This window comes from Meleagris gallopavo, chromosome 17 (genome assembly GCF_000146605.3).
Source record: "Meleagris gallopavo isolate NT-WF06-2002-E0010 breed Aviagen turkey brand Nicholas breeding stock chromosome 17, Turkey_5.1, whole genome shotgun sequence".
NCBI lineage: Eukaryota > Metazoa > Chordata > Aves > Galliformes > Phasianidae > Meleagris > Meleagris gallopavo.
Window position 1 is genome coordinate 5978053 of NC_015027.2, and position 18255 is coordinate 5996307.

The 18255-nt window shown below is 35.1% G+C and overlaps 2 protein-coding genes across 9 annotated transcripts in view; one reads left to right on the forward strand and one right to left on the reverse strand.

The window, feature by feature from the left end:
• RSRC2 (arginine and serine rich coiled-coil 2) overlaps window positions 1–2904 on the reverse strand; it is a 13059-nt gene extending 10155 nt beyond the window's left edge. For 7 of the 8 annotated variants that reach the window (XM_010720157.3, XM_003210921.4, XM_010720155.3 and 4 more), the window contains exons 1-3: window positions 2788–2904; window positions 931–1084; window positions 249–292 (exon numbers count right to left, since the gene is read on the reverse strand). In XM_010720157.3, the coding sequence (XP_010718459.1) occupies window positions 249–292; window positions 931–1084; window positions 2788–2793 (204 nt within the window). In that variant the 5' untranslated portion in view covers window positions 2794–2904. Of the gene's footprint in view, window positions 1–248; window positions 293–930; window positions 1085–2787 lie in introns of those variants that run through there. The other variant, XM_010720160.3, reaches the window with a different exon arrangement.
• Window positions 2905–3020: 116 nt separating this feature from the next.
• The window catches only part of KNTC1 (kinetochore associated 1), a 33677-nt gene continuing 18442 nt past the window's right edge, over window positions 3021–18255 (forward strand). Inside the window, exons 1-31 of the mRNA XM_019620916.2 lie at window positions 3021–3106; window positions 3435–3572; window positions 3677–3797; window positions 4188–4303; window positions 4716–4788; window positions 5623–5700; window positions 6223–6257; window positions 6473–6583; window positions 7388–7481; window positions 7718–7770; window positions 8013–8125; window positions 8543–8597; window positions 8823–8921; window positions 9865–9908; window positions 10021–10086; window positions 10176–10251; window positions 10374–10499; window positions 10593–10682; window positions 11157–11222; window positions 11664–11725; window positions 12240–12351; window positions 12883–13026; window positions 13248–13304; window positions 13388–13489; window positions 14278–14394; window positions 14820–14963; window positions 15257–15355; window positions 15791–15894; window positions 16048–16153; window positions 16561–16695; window positions 17719–17850. Of these exons, the coding sequence (XP_019476461.1) occupies window positions 3441–3572; window positions 3677–3797; window positions 4188–4303; window positions 4716–4788; window positions 5623–5700; window positions 6223–6257; window positions 6473–6583; window positions 7388–7481; window positions 7718–7770; window positions 8013–8125; window positions 8543–8597; window positions 8823–8921; window positions 9865–9908; window positions 10021–10086; window positions 10176–10251; window positions 10374–10499; window positions 10593–10682; window positions 11157–11222; window positions 11664–11725; window positions 12240–12351; window positions 12883–13026; window positions 13248–13304; window positions 13388–13489; window positions 14278–14394; window positions 14820–14963; window positions 15257–15355; window positions 15791–15894; window positions 16048–16153; window positions 16561–16695; window positions 17719–17850 (2862 nt within the window). The 5' untranslated portion in view covers window positions 3021–3106; window positions 3435–3440. The remainder of the gene's footprint in view (window positions 3107–3434; window positions 3573–3676; window positions 3798–4187; window positions 4304–4715; window positions 4789–5622; window positions 5701–6222; window positions 6258–6472; window positions 6584–7387; window positions 7482–7717; window positions 7771–8012; window positions 8126–8542; window positions 8598–8822; window positions 8922–9864; window positions 9909–10020; window positions 10087–10175; window positions 10252–10373; window positions 10500–10592; window positions 10683–11156; window positions 11223–11663; window positions 11726–12239; window positions 12352–12882; window positions 13027–13247; window positions 13305–13387; window positions 13490–14277; window positions 14395–14819; window positions 14964–15256; window positions 15356–15790; window positions 15895–16047; window positions 16154–16560; window positions 16696–17718; window positions 17851–18255) is intronic.

Consider the following 18255-nt stretch of genomic DNA (forward strand, 5'->3'; position numbering starts at 1 on the left):
AAAAAAAAAAAAAATTTTAAGTTACTAGTTTCTGAAAGCGATTTGCTATAAAACTATTACCTTGTCAACATGATGGCTGCAATCATGCTTCACTATGAAAGGATCTCCATATTCATTTTAAACTTAAAGTTTCCAATACATTGTACTTACCATAAAAGTCACTTATATAGGTTTACATATGTGCATTACTACAAGATACTTCATACATGTACTGTACATTTACCTAATCACTACAAAGTGTTAATTACCTCTTTGCTTCTGCTCCGGCTTCTGTGTTTTCTTCCTTCAGCATCTGGAGAAGAAGATATTTTTTGTCATTTACAAAGTTAAAGAAAGGATCAACTGACTACAATCTCTCAAGCTCCTTTCAGATATTCCACCACACTAAGCCAAAAGGACAGACTTACAACACCAACAGTACTATTTGAACATCTACTGCAGAAATTCAATTCTAATCATTATAGTTCTTTCTTCGCATTTAAGCTCCAACAATAATAAATAAATCCATGTTATACTTCAGTAACATTCTACTTTTTTGGCTAGTTAATCTCATTTTTGTCTAACCAAACATAATTAAAACAAAGACAGAATAGAATGGTTTTCTGGGTTTGTTTTGTTTCCTGGAACCACTTTATTATTAGCCACCTCACCATATCTTCTCAATACTAATAAAACCTTCTTCCTCAAGACTTCATTATTTAAACTTTCAACATAATGCAGCTAAGATGCAAAATCAAAATTAACAGCTTTTTCTTTCAATTTCATAAAGTTAATAGAGCAGTTAATGTTTTGTTTTTCAAAACGTACTTAAAGAGATTTTGAATTCCATAATCATACAGTAATTAATTGTGCGAAAGCAAAAAACAAAAATAAACAGAAAACAAACCACCAGAACAGTACTAAGCAGCTTTGCTTATTTGAAGACCATACCTGACTTCCGCCTTCTTTCCCTTGACCGTGAACGCGATCTTGAATAGTGATGCTTCGATGTTCTCGGAGAACTGGAAGCATCTGATTGTTCCTTTTTCTTCTCCCCTTCTGGAGAGGACTTTTCTGGGACTCCATCTCGTTCGGTATCACTACCCTACACACAAGGACAGAATGTTTAAGAATCAAACTTTAGGATTTAAAAACAAGAAAATTATTTATTTAGTACTTCCTCTGATGTCTTTTTTTTTCCCCTATGGAGTTAGCAACTCATGAAATTATCTCATTATCAGTTAGGCAATAGTTGGACAGATTGGCATTGAACTAGATAACTACATACAGATTATTTTTTGAAAACTTCATTAAGAACTAATATACAGCAAACATTTTGCTCTCCCACTCCATTAAACTGCACCTTACTTTTTTTTCCACGAGATTTTTAGGGCTTACAATAGAATTGAACACTGATCACTACTTTTTTTTTTTTTCTTCAATTCTAAACAACGCTGTTTATAGGTCAGTTATCCTCCAGGCTCTCTTCTTCCCTTCCTACTCAATCCCTTCCCTTTTTCATCTAAGGTTTTCAAAAAACTCTGCTAGTTTAAGTTTTAAATTTTGAGATTTCCATGAAATGACATTTGATGTTACTTGAGAAGGATAAGGAAAAAAACAGCTAACAGTCTATCTTAATTGAGTTTTTAAAAGTACTCTCCAGCTGCCACATTGCCGTAGATTACTGCTCTTGCTTTCTGTACACACTGTTCCTCATTAATGCTCTTGTGCTCTTTCAGCTCTAGAAAAATATAACAACAACAACAAGCTGACAGACTTCAATGAAACTATTCTCAGTCCCTCAAGAACTGGAAGAACAGCCACAGTACTTCAGTGCATCAGCACCTCACCCAGTACTTTGAACAAACATAAAGGCAGTAGTAATTTAGGTGTAAAGCAAGAAGCCCATAGTTATTCTTCAAGACTTTTTACAGGGGAAAGAAAAGCCACGTTAGGTGATTATGTAAACAGAAAAGGGTGAGCTTTCTCCAGAAGTTTTTTTTCGGTTGTTCTGTTTCACTATTGGTCAGATTTTCAGGATAAGAACAAAAAATTCCAGATTTGATGCAAAAGAAAACTAAATAAAAGTTAACTAGAAAGAGCTTTATCATGCTAGCACCTACGTTTCCTTGCCCTTCTAAGACAAATAAATAGCTTCAGAAAAAAAGAAATCGTGTTCGTTTTTGAACTGATCTCACTGATTCAACCCAGCGATGAGGCAAACACCTTTACACCAGGCCACAAAAACGTGAAATGGGAGCAAAGCCACACTGCCTCACTTGCAGATTCTAAGCAGACAACTACAGCAGAGAAGTTTCACAAAAAAAGTTAACCATAAAAAGGGGGCAAGGAGACGATAATAAACGCAAGAACATGGTAAAACACGAGATGTGAAGCAATATAATAAGGAAAGTTGCAGACCCAGAAGCGAGGAGGGCCCGACCGCTCTCCCACCCCCCGCCCCCAGAGCCTGAGCCCCACGATTCTCTGGAGCAAAGCCCTCTGCCACAGCCGCAGCACTCCTCTCCCAGACCAAGAAACGATAAACCCGAAGCCACAAGGCCTCCACAGCTCTCCCCACGCTCGTAAAGACGACGCAGAAACTTCTGGAAGCGGGAAGAGAAGTACTGGACGAAGCGCGGCCACCCCCTCCCCGAGGCCCATCATGGCGGCGGCGAGCGAAGGAGCGGCGGGCGCCATTTTGTCTCTCCGCGCACAGAGCTCCAGACCCACTCCTTCCCCGCCGCACTCCTCCCTCCCTGCGTGCCGCACTCCACGCTTCAGCTCCCTCCAAAAATCACCGCTTACCGCCATGACCGAACACCCGGGCTGCCGCTGTCCTCACCAGCCCCCTCACAGCGACGCAGTCACCTCAACAGCGCCGCGCACGAACCGAAGCAACGCGCCCCACCCTCCCTCTACCCGTCAGGTGCCCGGATGTAACAGCGGGAGGGGGCAGGCGGAGGAGCGAAGGGCCGCAAGGCATGCTGGGAGGGAAGAAGAACCAGGCAGTATCTTAGCAACGCGTGTTCGCTCGCGCGTTTGGAGGAATTTTGGCCCAAGCCGCGACCTGTAGTGGCTGCTGCGCTCCCGCCAATTTGAAAGTCTAAGGCGGCTGAGCGTGCTGGTATGTTAGCAGCTTCTGCGCTGTAGTGAGGGGAAGGGGGGTAGATTGCGGTCCAGGGGGTGTCTGTGGGGCGAGGAGGGCTCTCTGTCGCTGATCTGTACCCAGCGTACGGCACAAAACCTCTCCTTCCTTAGCTGTATTCAGCTGGGCCTGCCCGAGCGATCAGCTGGGCACCCTTTCCATTACTCTTGAGACATAAATTTTGTCTTTTTTCAACGTGCCTTTAAAAAGCGTATTTCCTCCTAGAGGCAGAACCACAACAGAGCCAATGATTTATAGGCAGTCATCTAATTTTCTTAAAGCTCTCTTGCTTATGTGATTATCGTAGGTGAGAATGTGGAATGATATCGAAATTCTGGTGAACGATGACACAAGAAGTGAGCAGCTCTCTGTGTGCTTAGGCCAGGAATGTGGCAGTGCCTTATACCAAGTGGACTCACTGCTTCAAATAACATCTTCAGAAAAGGTAGAATTGCTCAGAGCTGTGTCATGTTTCCTTATATATGTGAAGAACATTGTCATATATCTGAAGTGTTTCAGTTATTATGTGTAACAATCTTTTATTCTTAGGTCTCAGTTAATCCTCATTTGTACGCATGCAGCTCAAGGGATGGCAGCATTATTGTTGTTGACAGATCAGTGGTACTTCTTGACAGCACAGGACAGGCTCTGCAGCTGCACATTCAGTTTGGTAAGTTCACTACTTTAGAATTCAGCTCGAACTCAAAACTAAATTAAAAAAAAAAAGTGCTCTTCTTGAGAGCATATCAGTTATCTTGAATATTTATCTGCCTTGTAAGGTAAATTGTTACAACAAATAACTAAATAATAAAATGAGATTCTGTATCTCATTAACCAAGTATCCCTGTACAACTTAATTAGAATGCTTGTTAACTTTTCACTGCAGTGGGAATTGTGGAGAGCAAAGCCACTCATTCTGTGCCCTTGTACTTAGTTTTATCAAAGTAAATACTTTTGTAGAAATCTGGAATGCTGTATTGCCCACATTCTGTGTTTCAAATATGCATGTCTGCTAATAAAAAAATCTTAATAGCTGACATCACGACATGGAACTTTTCAGATACTAACGTGGATGTGGTTGGTATGTGTCAAGAAAAACAGTTCCTTGTGGTTGGTGAGAGAAGTGGTAATATCCATCTTATTCATATTCCATCAAAAAAAACCTTGCTGACTAAGGTACAGTAACTCTTCTATTCTGACTTTATTCCAAATCTTTTGTTCTCAGGGTTTCTTCTTGTTTTGTTTTTGTTTGTTTGTTTTGTTATTGTTGTTTTTGTTTTTCTTTCTTTCTCCCATATACCTATATAGAAATATTCTTGTGTTTTGAATAAGTCTTTTAGTTTGGACAAACAACCAGATTAAAGGGACTTTTTTTTTTTTGCTATAAATAACAAGTTATGCGCAAGAAAAATTGTATATATGTTATTTATAGTATGTTGTGTGCAGGTATACAATAATGAATGTTACATATAAACCATGAGTTCTTGAAAGAAAGAAGATTAAAATTTAAACTGGTGAACAGTATTTCAAATGAAGATATTTTTTTCAAGTGAAACACACAAATATTGATTCATTGATTCCATCTTAGATTTTGGCTGAAACATCTTCAAGTGAAAAGACCTACTTAAATCTCTTTATCGAAAAAGATTCAGCAGTTGCAGGTAAGTATTTGGATAACTTTTCTTGCCTCATTATTTGCGATCTTGTTCCCTTTTTAACATCTCTAAAGAGGAGGCTACAAAAAAGATAAGCAGATGCAGGTTTACTCTGCATTGCAAATGTTAGATGTACTTTTTGATCAGTGGACCTTACCTGAAGATCTTTGAATATTTTGGAAAGACAGTCACTTTCAGAAAGATGTAAAATCATATTGCTTTTTCACAACAATGTGGGTTTTTTGTCTAGTTAGTTGTTTCTTAACTTATCATGAAATCCAAACTATTGAAATAACAATGTTTTATTGATATGAGGGAGTTACTTTTCTATGATATTTAGCTCTCACTATTTTAGACTAGCATAAAAAACAACAGGCAGTCAAAAGTCAACACCTCCTTCTCTTAAGGTTGAGTAAAAAGTAAAAGAAAGATTGAATCTTTCTTTTGCGATTGTGTTAAACCTATGAAAATACTCAGGAAGGCATTACTCTGCCTCACACTTCTATCAGAATTCAGATTTTAGTAGTTCTGTTCTTCTAATCCAGTCCTGCCTTTCATAATATGACATGTGTCAATGTAGTTTTGTCACAAAAACAGAATTTGCAGTGTGATAGGTACGTACAAAAACCATACTTCTAAACAGAACCCTAAAAACTCATACCCTCTCTCTTTGGTGAAAGTGACCGAATTTTTTTTTCAAAATAATCCAGTTAGTTGGTCAGAATTCTCATCAATTATTTCGATTTCCTGTTTTTAAGCTAGCAGTCCCTTTACAGTTAGTGAATACTTCAGTTCAAAATATTTGTTGATGGTTTGTTGTTTTCTTTGTTGCTTTTTTAGGTGTTTATCATATGTTCATTCTCACGAGCAAGGGTTTCTTTTGCATTATGCATCTCCCACTTGCTAAAACACAAGAAGGTAAGATAATCTACAAACCAACTGGGATTTCAGTTTGAGCAGGTAGAGCAGTATTGAAGATCTTTTACATGCACCTTTCTATTGGGGTTAAGATGTTGATTTGGAATTGCTTCTGCAGCCTTAGTTTGGTTTTAAAGAGAAACTGGTGGATAGCTAAGTTTATAAAAAAGTATTTTTAAATTCATCAATAATTTCTTCAGCTTGTGTTCTCATTATTTACTGCTTTAGAGAAAAGCGATGAACATTATGGAAGCAGAATTTCATATCATAATATCAGTTTGAACTGCACTGAGGAATACTGACAGTTTAATTTTTAAAGCTGTGTAAGCACAGTTACAATTTTCTGAAACTACATATTGTGATCAGAAGAAATAGATCTTGTCAAGGATAGTGGCTCATCTTTCTTTCAGAATAGTCAGGCTAGGATTATACTATCCTATATGATGCTCAGTGGCTTTTTCAAATTTTATTTTTAAGAAGCTTATTTAACATTGATGTATTTTTTATATTATTTTAACATAGCAATTGACAAGATGGATATAACTGCAGCAACGAAGGTAAGAAACATGACTTCTAACATCTGTGTTAAAGTGCAAAGTTTGCAACAAGACTTTATTTTGTGTTCCATTACCAGTTTATTATTACAATTCATAAAAAAGAAAAAGTAATTCATGTTCACAGAGAAGTGAGAAGTTCAGAATGTATCTGCTGTTTTTATACGTAACTTTTTCTTCTCTGTTGCTTGCTTTCCCTCCATCCTCTGCCCCAATAGTTACAAGGTCAGATAAAGACAGCTTTCATTTCCACGGAGGAATATCACAGCCTTGGCTGTCAGAATTCTGTGATAAGTAATTTGGCAAATAAAATCCACGTGATAATTGGGGTAAGTAGTAATAGTACGTTTGTAAGAATTGTTATAAATGATCATGAATCAATGGTACCATTTGTTGATCTACAACAAAATTTATGTCTAGCTGATTTAAAAAGAACAAATTTTTTTTCACTATCTTTAATTTCCTTCATTGGCAATTTAAAAGTTATCAATTTTGCAGTCTTTTTTAGTAAGGAAACTACTGTTATTTCAGAACTCTCTGGTATGAGGGAAAATATTTTCACCCTGGCTGTATGACCTTAGTAAATCACTGTGGTTCCTAACTTGTACAGGGTTAGACTATTTGTAGTTGTGCTTTAGGGCTTGGAAAGCTAGGAAGAATCTTCCAACACCCAACAAAGGCTGCAAAATAGCAATATATAGTTGCACAAAACACTTTAGCACTAAGAATAGAAATTAATCAAAAATTTTATAAATGGGCAATCTTGAAATATTATTTTGGACTAGAAATAAGTTTCTAGAGTTCATTAACTTTGTCCGACGCCTGATGACTTCAATGCAACACTCCTCAGTGTGCTCAGAGGTCATTTAATACAAGTTTTATGTTCTGAAGGAATGAAAAATGGAGGTTTTGAAATGCGGACTGAGATGATTACTATAATAAAGAACATTCTTGAAAAGAGGCTAAATTAAAAAGCATTTTTCTGAACATCAATATCAACTGAAAATGAAGTTTAAGTTAGTCTTGCAATTTTTCAAGCGTTTTATAAGTTAAAAGTCAATTGGAGAGGTAAATCTGTCAGATGTATAATATGTAACCCCATAAATTCTACATCACTTTGCTTTTACTAATAGGGTAAAGGAGGTTATGTACTCTCCAAATGGGAGGTAGACCCTACCAACAACCTGGTATCTGTTCGAAGCTTTGCTGATTCAAGTCTGATCAAAGGTAAAGACATTCTTTTTGTTGTTTTTACAGTCAAGTGTGGAATTTGTATGTAGCTGCAGAAAATAAGATGTTTTCAGGTATCATGCTGGTTTTAGTAAAAATGCTAATGGAACTTCTCAGGTCTGTGAAGATAAATATCTGCTTCCAATGCTTGGTGGTACATGGAAATTGTCTTTGTTTCAAATACACTTCAAGAAAAATAATAAATTGTTATGATTATGTATTATTTCTTTTAGATGCAGTGAAACTTCAAGTTCTTGACAATCTGCTGTTTGTTTTAGATACAGAGGTAGGTGCAACAGTTTGGTTTAGTCTTCATTTTACAGTGATCTTGAAAGAGCCTCTTTCTTAAAATAACTTTTAGAATACGTTTCTATTAAATAAAGATGCTTATTTTGAGGATCTTGATCTTACTGTTTGAGGTTTTTTTGGTCATTACTTAAGCTTTAATATTCTGCTCAATAAAGACCAAAAATATTCTCAATGGAAAATAAAAGAGGAAACCCATATCTGATTTTTTTTTTTTTCTAGAATATCTTAAGCATATGGGATGTTTATTCTCTTACTTTAATTTGGGATTGGCCTTTAATACATATTGAAGAATTTCTTCTAACCACAGAGTCTGATTCTTCTTCAATCATGCAGTAAGTAAAAATACTATAGCATCAGTTCTGAAAAGTTGTCTATTGTCTAATGTGCTACAAATACTTGATTTTCTATAGTATTAATTTTTAGAAATCTTTGTAGAAACCTTCCTAGACATCAGGGCAAAAGATTGGACTTCTAAGCATTGTTAGCTCTATGCTGGATACAAGAAAACCTTGGCACTTACTGCTTTTTTTCATTGCTTATCTATTTTTACTGCTAAGTGAGCTTGCATGTAACATATATCATTTTAGAAGTGCTCATCTAGAATAAGGTGAGATAAGCTGTATAGTGTTGCTTACAAGTCTGAATTGTAGTTTGAACTTAATCTGTATTTGGAACAGATAAACGGTAAGATAGAGAAGGCAAAAGACTGATACAGTATTCTTTTTTCCCCTCTTTCTTCTGTTCTACAGGCAAGGGCTTGCAGATGTTAAACTGATAGCCATGACAACACCCACTAATAAACAGGTCTGTTTCCTTATCTGTATTCTGTTCTTTAGTTGTTGAACAGAAATGTGCATTGGTGTCTTACTATGTTGACCTGCTGTTTGATTTTTCCATTTCAGCAGTTTATTCAGAGTTTTAACTCTATAAGAATCCAGAAATGATTCTGCAAACATCAATCTCACCAGCATATCTAAATCACTTATATCTGATTTGTTTCTCTCTCTCTCTCTTTTTTTTTTTTAATAGATGAGAAGTTTAATGGTTTTTGCACTACCTACTATGCAACAGCTCTATTCTTTGGAAGTATCTGTTGTTTCTTCACTCGTCCTAAGTGGGATTGGCACAGTACGTTTAGATTTGTTGTTGTTCAAAGAAATATAGTTGTTTTAATGGATTTAATTGTTAAAGAGGTGCTATTCTTATAGATTAGAACCAATTTTTGAGAAACCATACAAAGAAAAATTAAATGATGTCCCTAAAGGGTGAGAAAAAGATAACAGAGCTAAACTGTTCAGCATGCTATGTCTCAGTGTATTACAATTTTTAATACTAGCGCCAAATTTTCTTGCTGCTGTTACACAGCTAAATGCTGTATGAAGTCTATTCTCTCAGCAAAGAAAAACACACTGAGTTTATTTGGGATTTACTTAAACTTAGAGAACTAATTTGTTTCTGTTTAAACAGCTTCCACGTAAGGATTTTAACAAAAAATGTCCAAAATAAGACAGTAAGAATTTTATGAATTTTTATGAATTAGAAGTATTAGAAAGACTGATGGAGTGCATATGTGGGAGGATAACAATGTGCAATAAAAATAAAAGCTGATGAAATTGCTTGTCTTGTATGAAGCACATGGCAGAAAAGTGCAACAGAAAATATGGAACAGTCAAGGTCAGAAATGTAATATATACCTTGACATTTACGGAACATAGCATAGATGCCTTCTTCACATAGTTTGTAATGTGGTTACAGTCTGACATGCCTATGGCTTAAACAAAATTAAAGAGTGAAGAGTAATTTTAGGATGATTCACTTGTGTGGAGGGTGTATGGATGGTAACAGGACAGCAGAGTGGTTTCAGCATGAAGCGTCCTCTTAACAGCCTCAGGAATTTTAGATGGTGGAAGCCACCCAAGGATTTACACTATAAGAATAAAGAAAAAGTTCTTGTCTGAGAGAAAAACAAGAGTTTGTTTCCATATTAAGAAACACCTAATACATTACAGTTTTGTTTTCTTATGGCTGATTTACTCCACCACCTAATGATTTCTGTTATTATATGCTGCAGGATACAATATACTTCTTGGAAGGAATTCGTGAAAATCATCAGATGTAAGATAATGTTTTGCATGTTACTTGATCACTGTTACCTTAAAATGCAGATTACTTCAACATACAGTTATTTTGGAATTGATAAAGTCATGTAGTTTCCTTTCACATTCAGGTCCACTGAAGGCCCAGTTTCTGTTGTTGTGATGAGAAGTTTAACTGAAGCCTTGCCAGAAAATAGGTACTCTTTCCCTTGAAGCTTGATTACTGTCATCTGTGGTTTGAGTTTTTATGTTACAGAAGTGTAACTTTACTTTATCTCACTCCTAGACTGAGTCGCTTACTTCACAAACACAAATTCACTGAGGCAGAGAGTTTTGCTATACAATTTGGACTCGATGTTGAGGTAAGTTGACTCTTCTTAATAAAGACATTTGAAAATTAATTAGCACAACTAAGTATGCTTAAAGCTGAAGTACTTCAAATACTTCAAATTTAAAACTGAAGTTTTTTTTATTTTTTAAACAGCTTGTATACAAAGTAAAAGCAAACATGATTTTAGAGAAGCTAGCTTCAGCCTCCATTGGAAGCTATGGTCAAGAAGTTCTACTGGATTATGTGAATGAAGCCAAAGAAAATCTGCTTAAAATTCAGGTCTTCTTTCTTTCCTGCCCTCTTTCTCTAATAGATTAAATCAAACTATAAAGGAGCTTGGAATTAATTCCAATTGTTTCCTTTCTTAAACAGGATAGCCAGTTTGTTGTGGATTACTGCATAAATGCTCCATGGCCACTATATGAAACTGCTCAAGAAATGTTAAACTATGCTAAAGTCAGGGTAAGGTTATCCATTCATATTACATGGTTCTGTACAACTTGAGAGAGAGTACACCTTCAAACCAGTTACAGTCATTCAAAAAGTTGCATTATGGAAAATGATCAGAAATCAAGACTTGTTGCAACTTTGTTCTTGCTATTGCTTAAGGGCTAAAAAGGAGTTTGTTTTATTTTTAGACCAGGGACAGGGGTCTTAGTTTTGAGTAGCCTTTTGTAAGTTCCTTTTACATACTGATTTCTGGATTAAAATCCAAAAGTATGTCACTGTTTTGTTTTCATTATTTTAGTTTTTATTGCTTTGTCAAACAGAATCAGAGAGATACATGTCTGCTCTCATGTACCTGTAAAAATCCAATCCAAGACTAAAACTGTAGAATAGACTCCAGTTTATGCTAGCGCCTTCATTAAGCTCAACCACTTGTGGCATGTTTTGCATCAGAGTTGTCAGCCAAACTATTTCATGTGTTTGTTCCAGATCTTAAAGAAAGATGATAGAACCATTGTTTCACCATCTGATGGGGCTCTAGTATCTCTAACTGAGGTGAGGACAAACTTTTTGACCTTATGCTATCATATGATAAACAATTATGATGTACAGTTTTATACAGTTTTATATAATAAAAGTTTAAATGTTTTGAAGTGTGATTACATTTTATAATATTAAATTAGAACCATGATATCGACAATTTTCAGAGTTAAGTGATTCCTTCAGTCTTGAATTAAAAGATTCATTTTTGAGTGGTATAGAAATGGAAAGAAACATCTTTCTTAAATACTTTCAAGTATTTATTTTACTTCTTAAATAGGCCTATTTTATACTGCACAGCACTCATACACCTTCAAAGAGAATTAATGCAAACTACTCCTGGAATTTAAATTTCTGAGTAATTCTTTATTAAACAAACTTACGTATGTTACAGAGGTAGTGCTGTTGTTTTGTAAGCCAGATTTTGACCTTAAATCCCTTGTCTGCATTCAGCAGGTATTGAGAGCTCAGGCAAGGCTTACAACTTTCTATGGAGCTTATGGACTAGAGAAGTTCAGGTTTGTTTTTGTTTATTTCTTAAGATTTAAAGATAGTTTAATTATAATGGTTTAATATCTGCCAATTAAATTTGGTTTATTTTAAATTTAGGCCTCTGGTCTTTCACTGTAGAGAAAGGATAACACAGAAAGGTCGAGTCAACCTAAATACTGAAAATGTATATTGTGTGCAACAGATAATATCTTGTATAGGTTTTTTTTGTATTTTTTGACTGTAGATAGGTGTGATTTTATATATGCACACACAATCTAATGCTCCAATTATGTCTTACAGCATATAGTACAAGCTAGAAAAGGTTTGAGATCCTCTTCTACACCTCTTTTTATATTGCCACATAATAAACATAGAATGGCTTGAGTTGGAAGGAACCTTAAGTCTCATCTGACTCCAATCCCCTCAGCCTGGACAGAGTTGCTACTCACTATGTCAGGTTGCCCAGGACCCCAAACTGGCTTTGAACACCTCCAGGGTTTGGATGTAATAACAGTGTTTCTTCTCCTCTCTTGTTTCTAGTGGTATTGCTTGGACAGAATTCTTGAACAATGAAGACATTTTAAAGAATATCCTTTTTCAGCTAGAAGGAGGAAATTTATCTTGTGCACAGTACCTCTGGCTTAGGCATCAGGTGAAACAGCATAGACATATCTTTTATACTTATGGAGGATGTTAAGTCTCTTAAATTTCCCAGGCTTAACAAAATCAGGCTAATACTGGTACAAAACAGCTCCTCAAAGAAGCAAAAGCAGAATCTCATCTATTGTCACAACGTTTCAATTTTCATCTCATTCCTTAAAGGGTGGAACTTCCTATTGATTTAAGAATAAACTGGAATCTCTGATATAAGAATGAATATTTCTAGATCAGTTGTTTTCTTAAGACAGAATTATAAAGCAATCCCAGAGGTAAAGGGATGTGGTCCACCCACCATAACTTGCAAAAAAGAAATTGCTTCAGTTACATCTTTTAAACAGTAGCCTTGTTTTTGTGAGCAGGGCTTTTATTATTACTATTATTACTATTTTATTTTTTAATTCCTAGATTTTTCTCTTTGTGTCTGTGAACTCTATTGCTTCTTCCTATTAGTGAAGTAACATTACAAATTATCTGATAAGTATATACTCCATAAACTTATAATTGTTCTCTTTTAAAATTTTAGGCAGATTTTGAAAATACCTTTGATGAGAAAATGCTGGAGAGCTTGCTTAATGCCATCCATGTCACTGTTCCTCTAAAGGAACTATGTTTGTGGCTGAAAAGTGTTGTGATTCCCTTCTTAAGAAGAGTTGTGCCAAAGGGACAGGTAAAACTGATTCAGTAAATATAAAACAGCTTTCTGAAACTAAGGTAATTTTATAGTCAGACCTACTTTTTTGAATTTCAGAACCTTTTTCTACTCTATTTTTAAATGAATTCCTTTCTCTACAACTTATATTTTAAATTATTTCCTTTTAAACAAATTTCTAATAGCAAATTTCACTTTGATAGGCAGCATAACTCTCCTGATACCTGTTTCTATTGCAGAAAATATTAGCCAAATGGCTGGAACAAGGTGCTCGCAACCTTGAATTAACTGATAAGGTAAATCATGGTGTAGAAATTTTGCTTGTCTTGTATTTCTATACATACAGCACTGTTTGCTGATATCAATTTCTTCTGGACAGGCAAATTGGCCAGAGAATGGGCTGCAAATGGCAGAGATTTTTTTTACAAGTAAAAATCAAGACGAAATGCATCTGACAAGTTTTGGCCAGTGGACTCCTTTGGTAAGAAACATAGGAAATGAAAAGATTTGCTATTCTCAGACTTTAGAACATATACTCTTTGCTACTGTAGAAACAAGCTGTTATTAGATCACTACTGCTTTTGATGGGAAATGAATTACTCCCCTGAAAGGAAGGAACTTCATTTCAATTATGTTGGGTTTAAAGACTGGATAAGGAAAAAAAAGACAAAAACGTTGGTGCAACATTTATACCCTTTGACAACATGAATTAATAGTCTAAATACAAATAATAATCTTGAGTGTTCTGTAGTATACAAGTTTCTGTACTATGAAACATTTCAATAAAGATATTTCTTATGAACTTCAATTAGAAATATCTCATTTCTGTCAAAATTTTTGGAAACAGATTGCAGTTCATTAAATATTCTTCTCCAAGCTCTGGCATGGAGAAAATGAGTAATAAAAATCAGCTAGATATAAGGTTGTAAATACTGAATTTGCATAAATAGAAGTTCAATATATTGTATATCCTGGGTATGCTAGTAACTGTAATGGTGGAGCTATGATAGTGAAGAAAGATCATGCTTAAAGCTAACCAGGTTTGCATTTTTAACACTGACATTCTGTACTTAGATCTGCTGTCTTAATCTTGTGAATCTCAAGTTTGAAGTGCATAATGGAAACTAGGGAAATGAACATGTACTTGATTTGTTTTGTTGTATGCTGTATGAAGGTTCAGCATGTAGATCCATAGAATCTCCAAGATTCCAAGGCATCAGAAAGATTGCAGCAAGTCTTCTAGTGTTTCATTTCTAAATACTGTTTCAGAGATGCAGTGACTGTGAAGAAGTACGTAGGTTGAAGAAACTGGTAAATGATTTACAAGAACTGATAGACCTCTACAGAAAATACAACTGCAGGCTGGCACTCTGTGATTTTGAAAAGGTAATTCTGATTAGTTGCACTTGTCTTCATAAGCTGCTGAGACTATTTGATACATTGTTTATTTATAATAAAAACTTTTGTTTCAACAAGGGGTATAGACACATAATGTGGCAAGATACCTACCATTAAAAACCACAACTTAAACCCCATGATTTGCAGTATAATACAGGTAATGGAGGCTCAGTTGCAGACCAAGCATTAGCAACAGTGAAATTATAAGTACAGCTGAACAGTGATTTTTGTAGAAGAGAGACACTGGGTGTTCCCTTTCACCTGGTGGAAAGGAAAAGTGGAAAGGAAAGTGAACTAGCACCTTAATTTCCTTCAGTGGGCATTGGATGTTGAATTAGTCACTTGAAACGTGAAGGATCATGGATTAAAATGTGTGATGTTCTAAAACTGCATTGTTCTACTTTGCTGCCCAGGAGAACACAACTACTATCGTGTTTCGTATGTTTGATAAAATTTTGGCACCAGAGCTTGTCCCATCTATTCTGGATAAGTTTATAAAGCCTTACCTCTGTGAACATAATCTCCAAAAGGATGAACTTCTTTTACAGTATATAAAGGTACATATTTTCTTCATTTTGAATAAACCTATTTAAACTTGAATAAGCAGTGAACCAATCTGATAATCATTTTATTTACACATGAATTTTAGAATCAGTTTTCTAGTTTGTTTACTGCTGTCAAACTTACTGTAAATTACTATTTCAACAATAAAAAGATATGAGGGAAAAATCTGTCTCTTAATATCCAAAAACATACTCTAAAATATTACAAACGACAGAATATTGTATTGTAAGTATTATTCCTACCTTTTCCATTAAAATATCCTATTAATTTTTATCAAAATATGCAGGACTTGCTAGAACGTTGCCGTACACGGTCTGCTTCTGTATTTGAAACTGCATGGGAGGCAAAGGCAATAGCTGTCATTGGTTGCATCTCCGATACAGATGTAAGTATGTTTAATAAAATAGCTCTAATACATCAATTCAGAATGGAACACCTAATTTTTATATAAGTGCATGAGTACATGTTTATATAAGTGGTAAGACAAAAAATATCATGTCCTTTTATCCCGATATTCTTTGCTTGAGAATCTAATTGTAATTTTGATATCATCACGTAGAGAACTCAACAACTTTAGCATGTCTAAAGCAGAAGTGATTTATGACACCACAGAACTCAGATAATCATTTTAAGAACATTTAAGAACACAGATAATCATTTTCTAGTCTAGTTTGATACATTACAATAATGAATGCCCGTTGCACAATGGAAGCTGGGCTAAGAAGTAAAGTGATAGCCTAAAGAATCACAGGTGAACAATACTTCAAAGAATATCTTGCAACTTATTTTGATGAGTAAGCTTTTCATGTTCTTTTTCTAGCTGAAATTTGATGCAGTTCTGCAGATAATGCATGGTGCTGTGGTACCATGGAGTGGAGCAGTAGAGCAGCTGGTAAAACAGCATTTGGAAATGAATCATGTCAAGTAAGACAACATCCTACAGACTATATCTCAGTTTTACGTTTACTTTTCGGTTAGAATTCTTGATTTTTTTTTTTATTATAGCTATATGGTTTGATCATCTCTGTACAGCAGATACATATGTAATAAATTAATAGTAGTCTAATTTGTCTACAGAGTAAAGTTATTGCAGGAAAGTTACCGACTAATGGAAATGAAGAAGCTTTTGCGGGCCTATGGGATAAGAGACACTAATCTCTTAAAGGACAAGCAGATGATAATGGTAAATGATCAGCACTTATGTTCTGTTAAACAAACAAAAAATCCTAAATTTACCCAATTAAAAAAAAAAAACACATGCAATTAAAGCCAGATTTTGCAAAGGAGCATAGCAATATGCAGCTCCCATTTGTTATCCCCTTTTTTTTTGTCCTGTTCAGATTTCATAACTTACTTGCACTTTGTTTTTTATTCGTACATCCCTATCAACTACATAGTTTCTTCCCTAAGCCCATTTTTCTCCTAGTTACATTTAATGAAGTTTTATCTACAGATAGAGCTTCTAAACTCATGGATAACTTGCTTGGTACGAGCTGTACAATTACAGTGCAGAAATAAAGTTTATAAATGGCTTCCCTTGTTATCTGATAAATGAATAAACTAAATTCCATATCTGTTTTCTTCTCACAGAGGCTAGTGAAATACATTCTTAAACAAGATACTCCTACTTCTTTGGAGGATGCTTTGAAAATGGTAGAAGCATATATGTTACCCACCATGGAAGTCTACATACTGAGGATGATAGACCTCATTGACAAAGAAAGGGTACTAAAATACTTCATGGCAGTTGATATGGGTATTTAGACACTGTTGCCTATTTTCAAAACAGCAGTAGTTGCACTGCTTGCTGAAACCTTATATACAGTTTATATACTGGTATTTTAATACAGTTTTATTAATTGTGCACATAACTGCTTGTACTTAACACTGAAGATGTGACCAGTGTCATCATGAGCCATCCTTCATTGCAAAAAGGTACAAAAATAATGCTCCATATGTAGAAGACAGGAATAGAATTTAAGTCTACACATATTCACATGTCTTTGCTGGAGCTGATTTGGGGGCATACTTATCACCAAAATCTCTTTCTTTTTTCTGCGACTTGTGATGCAACGTGATCCCTTGCATTGGTACATACCTGCCCCTCTAGTGTTGTAGGTGCCTAAGTGCTGTAAATCAGTGTTGAATATTTATGTCCAAACAAAACAGTTTCTGCAGGGCTTTTTGCCTCAAAAAATTTCAAGTTAAGGTTTTGCTAAGAGAGAAGAAAAAAGTTACCTTTAAATTACTCAGATGCCCTGACTTGAAAATTTTAACTTTGCTTGCTGCATTTAGTAGGTGAGAATACATTTATACACTGTGATCATCTGCTTTTGTGACTGAGATATAAGAAGGTTTACTTTGTTTTTATTAAGGAATCAATCTGACTCCCTTGCAAAGAGAGTTTTCCATGCTACCACTTGTTCTGTCTTATTAGGTCATGGTATTATTGATAATCAAAGCATATTTTAAAAACACTGCATAATTGCCAATGAACAAAACTGTGTTTTAATTTGCTTATTAGAGCCTTTAGCAAGTAAGCACATACATTTTACTGAAAGCCTTAAAACTTTAATTGAAACCACTCAGGGTGAAATCATTAAAGTAAATGTATTTTTTGAAGAAATTTGAAGTTTGTCAGCAGAAAAATAATCAAAGTAAGGAGGTTCATAGCTTTCCTATAAATAAATGATCTTCTATTTTGATTATTTTCTCCCTCTCTCCCTCCCTGTACCCCCCTCCCTCCAGGGAGAGGAATCACTGACTTTGTTAAAGTCTCTGACTATTGCTGAAGCTGAGAAAGTTGCAGAGAGATTGACTGTGTGGGGAACACTGGTGTTAAAGAGGAAAGCGGATAATTCTGAAGAGGTACCAACTCATTAAACTCTGTAAATTGTGTGCATTATTTCATATGTTATTATCTCCTATCTTCCAACAAGAAAGAATGATGAACTGGTCTTTGAGCAGGAGGTTTTACTAGGGAACCTCTTAAAGCTCCAACTGGAGTTTATTCTGATTTCTGTGCACTATACAATTATGTTATTTTTGAAGTCATTTCCACACACTTTCTTAACTAACTGAATTTAATTACTTACAAATCCTGCTTTACTGTTACACCTCTTACATGTTTTCCTGTTGTTTTTTTTTTTTCTTCTAATTGCTTGGAAAAATATCTGTTTAAAAGTTGTTGGTGTGGCTTTGCCACCAAAGTCATTCAAATCTTCACAGCTGACAGTACACATCACTTGTAACCACAGAAGGAGAATTATTGTTAGCAGTTGTTTT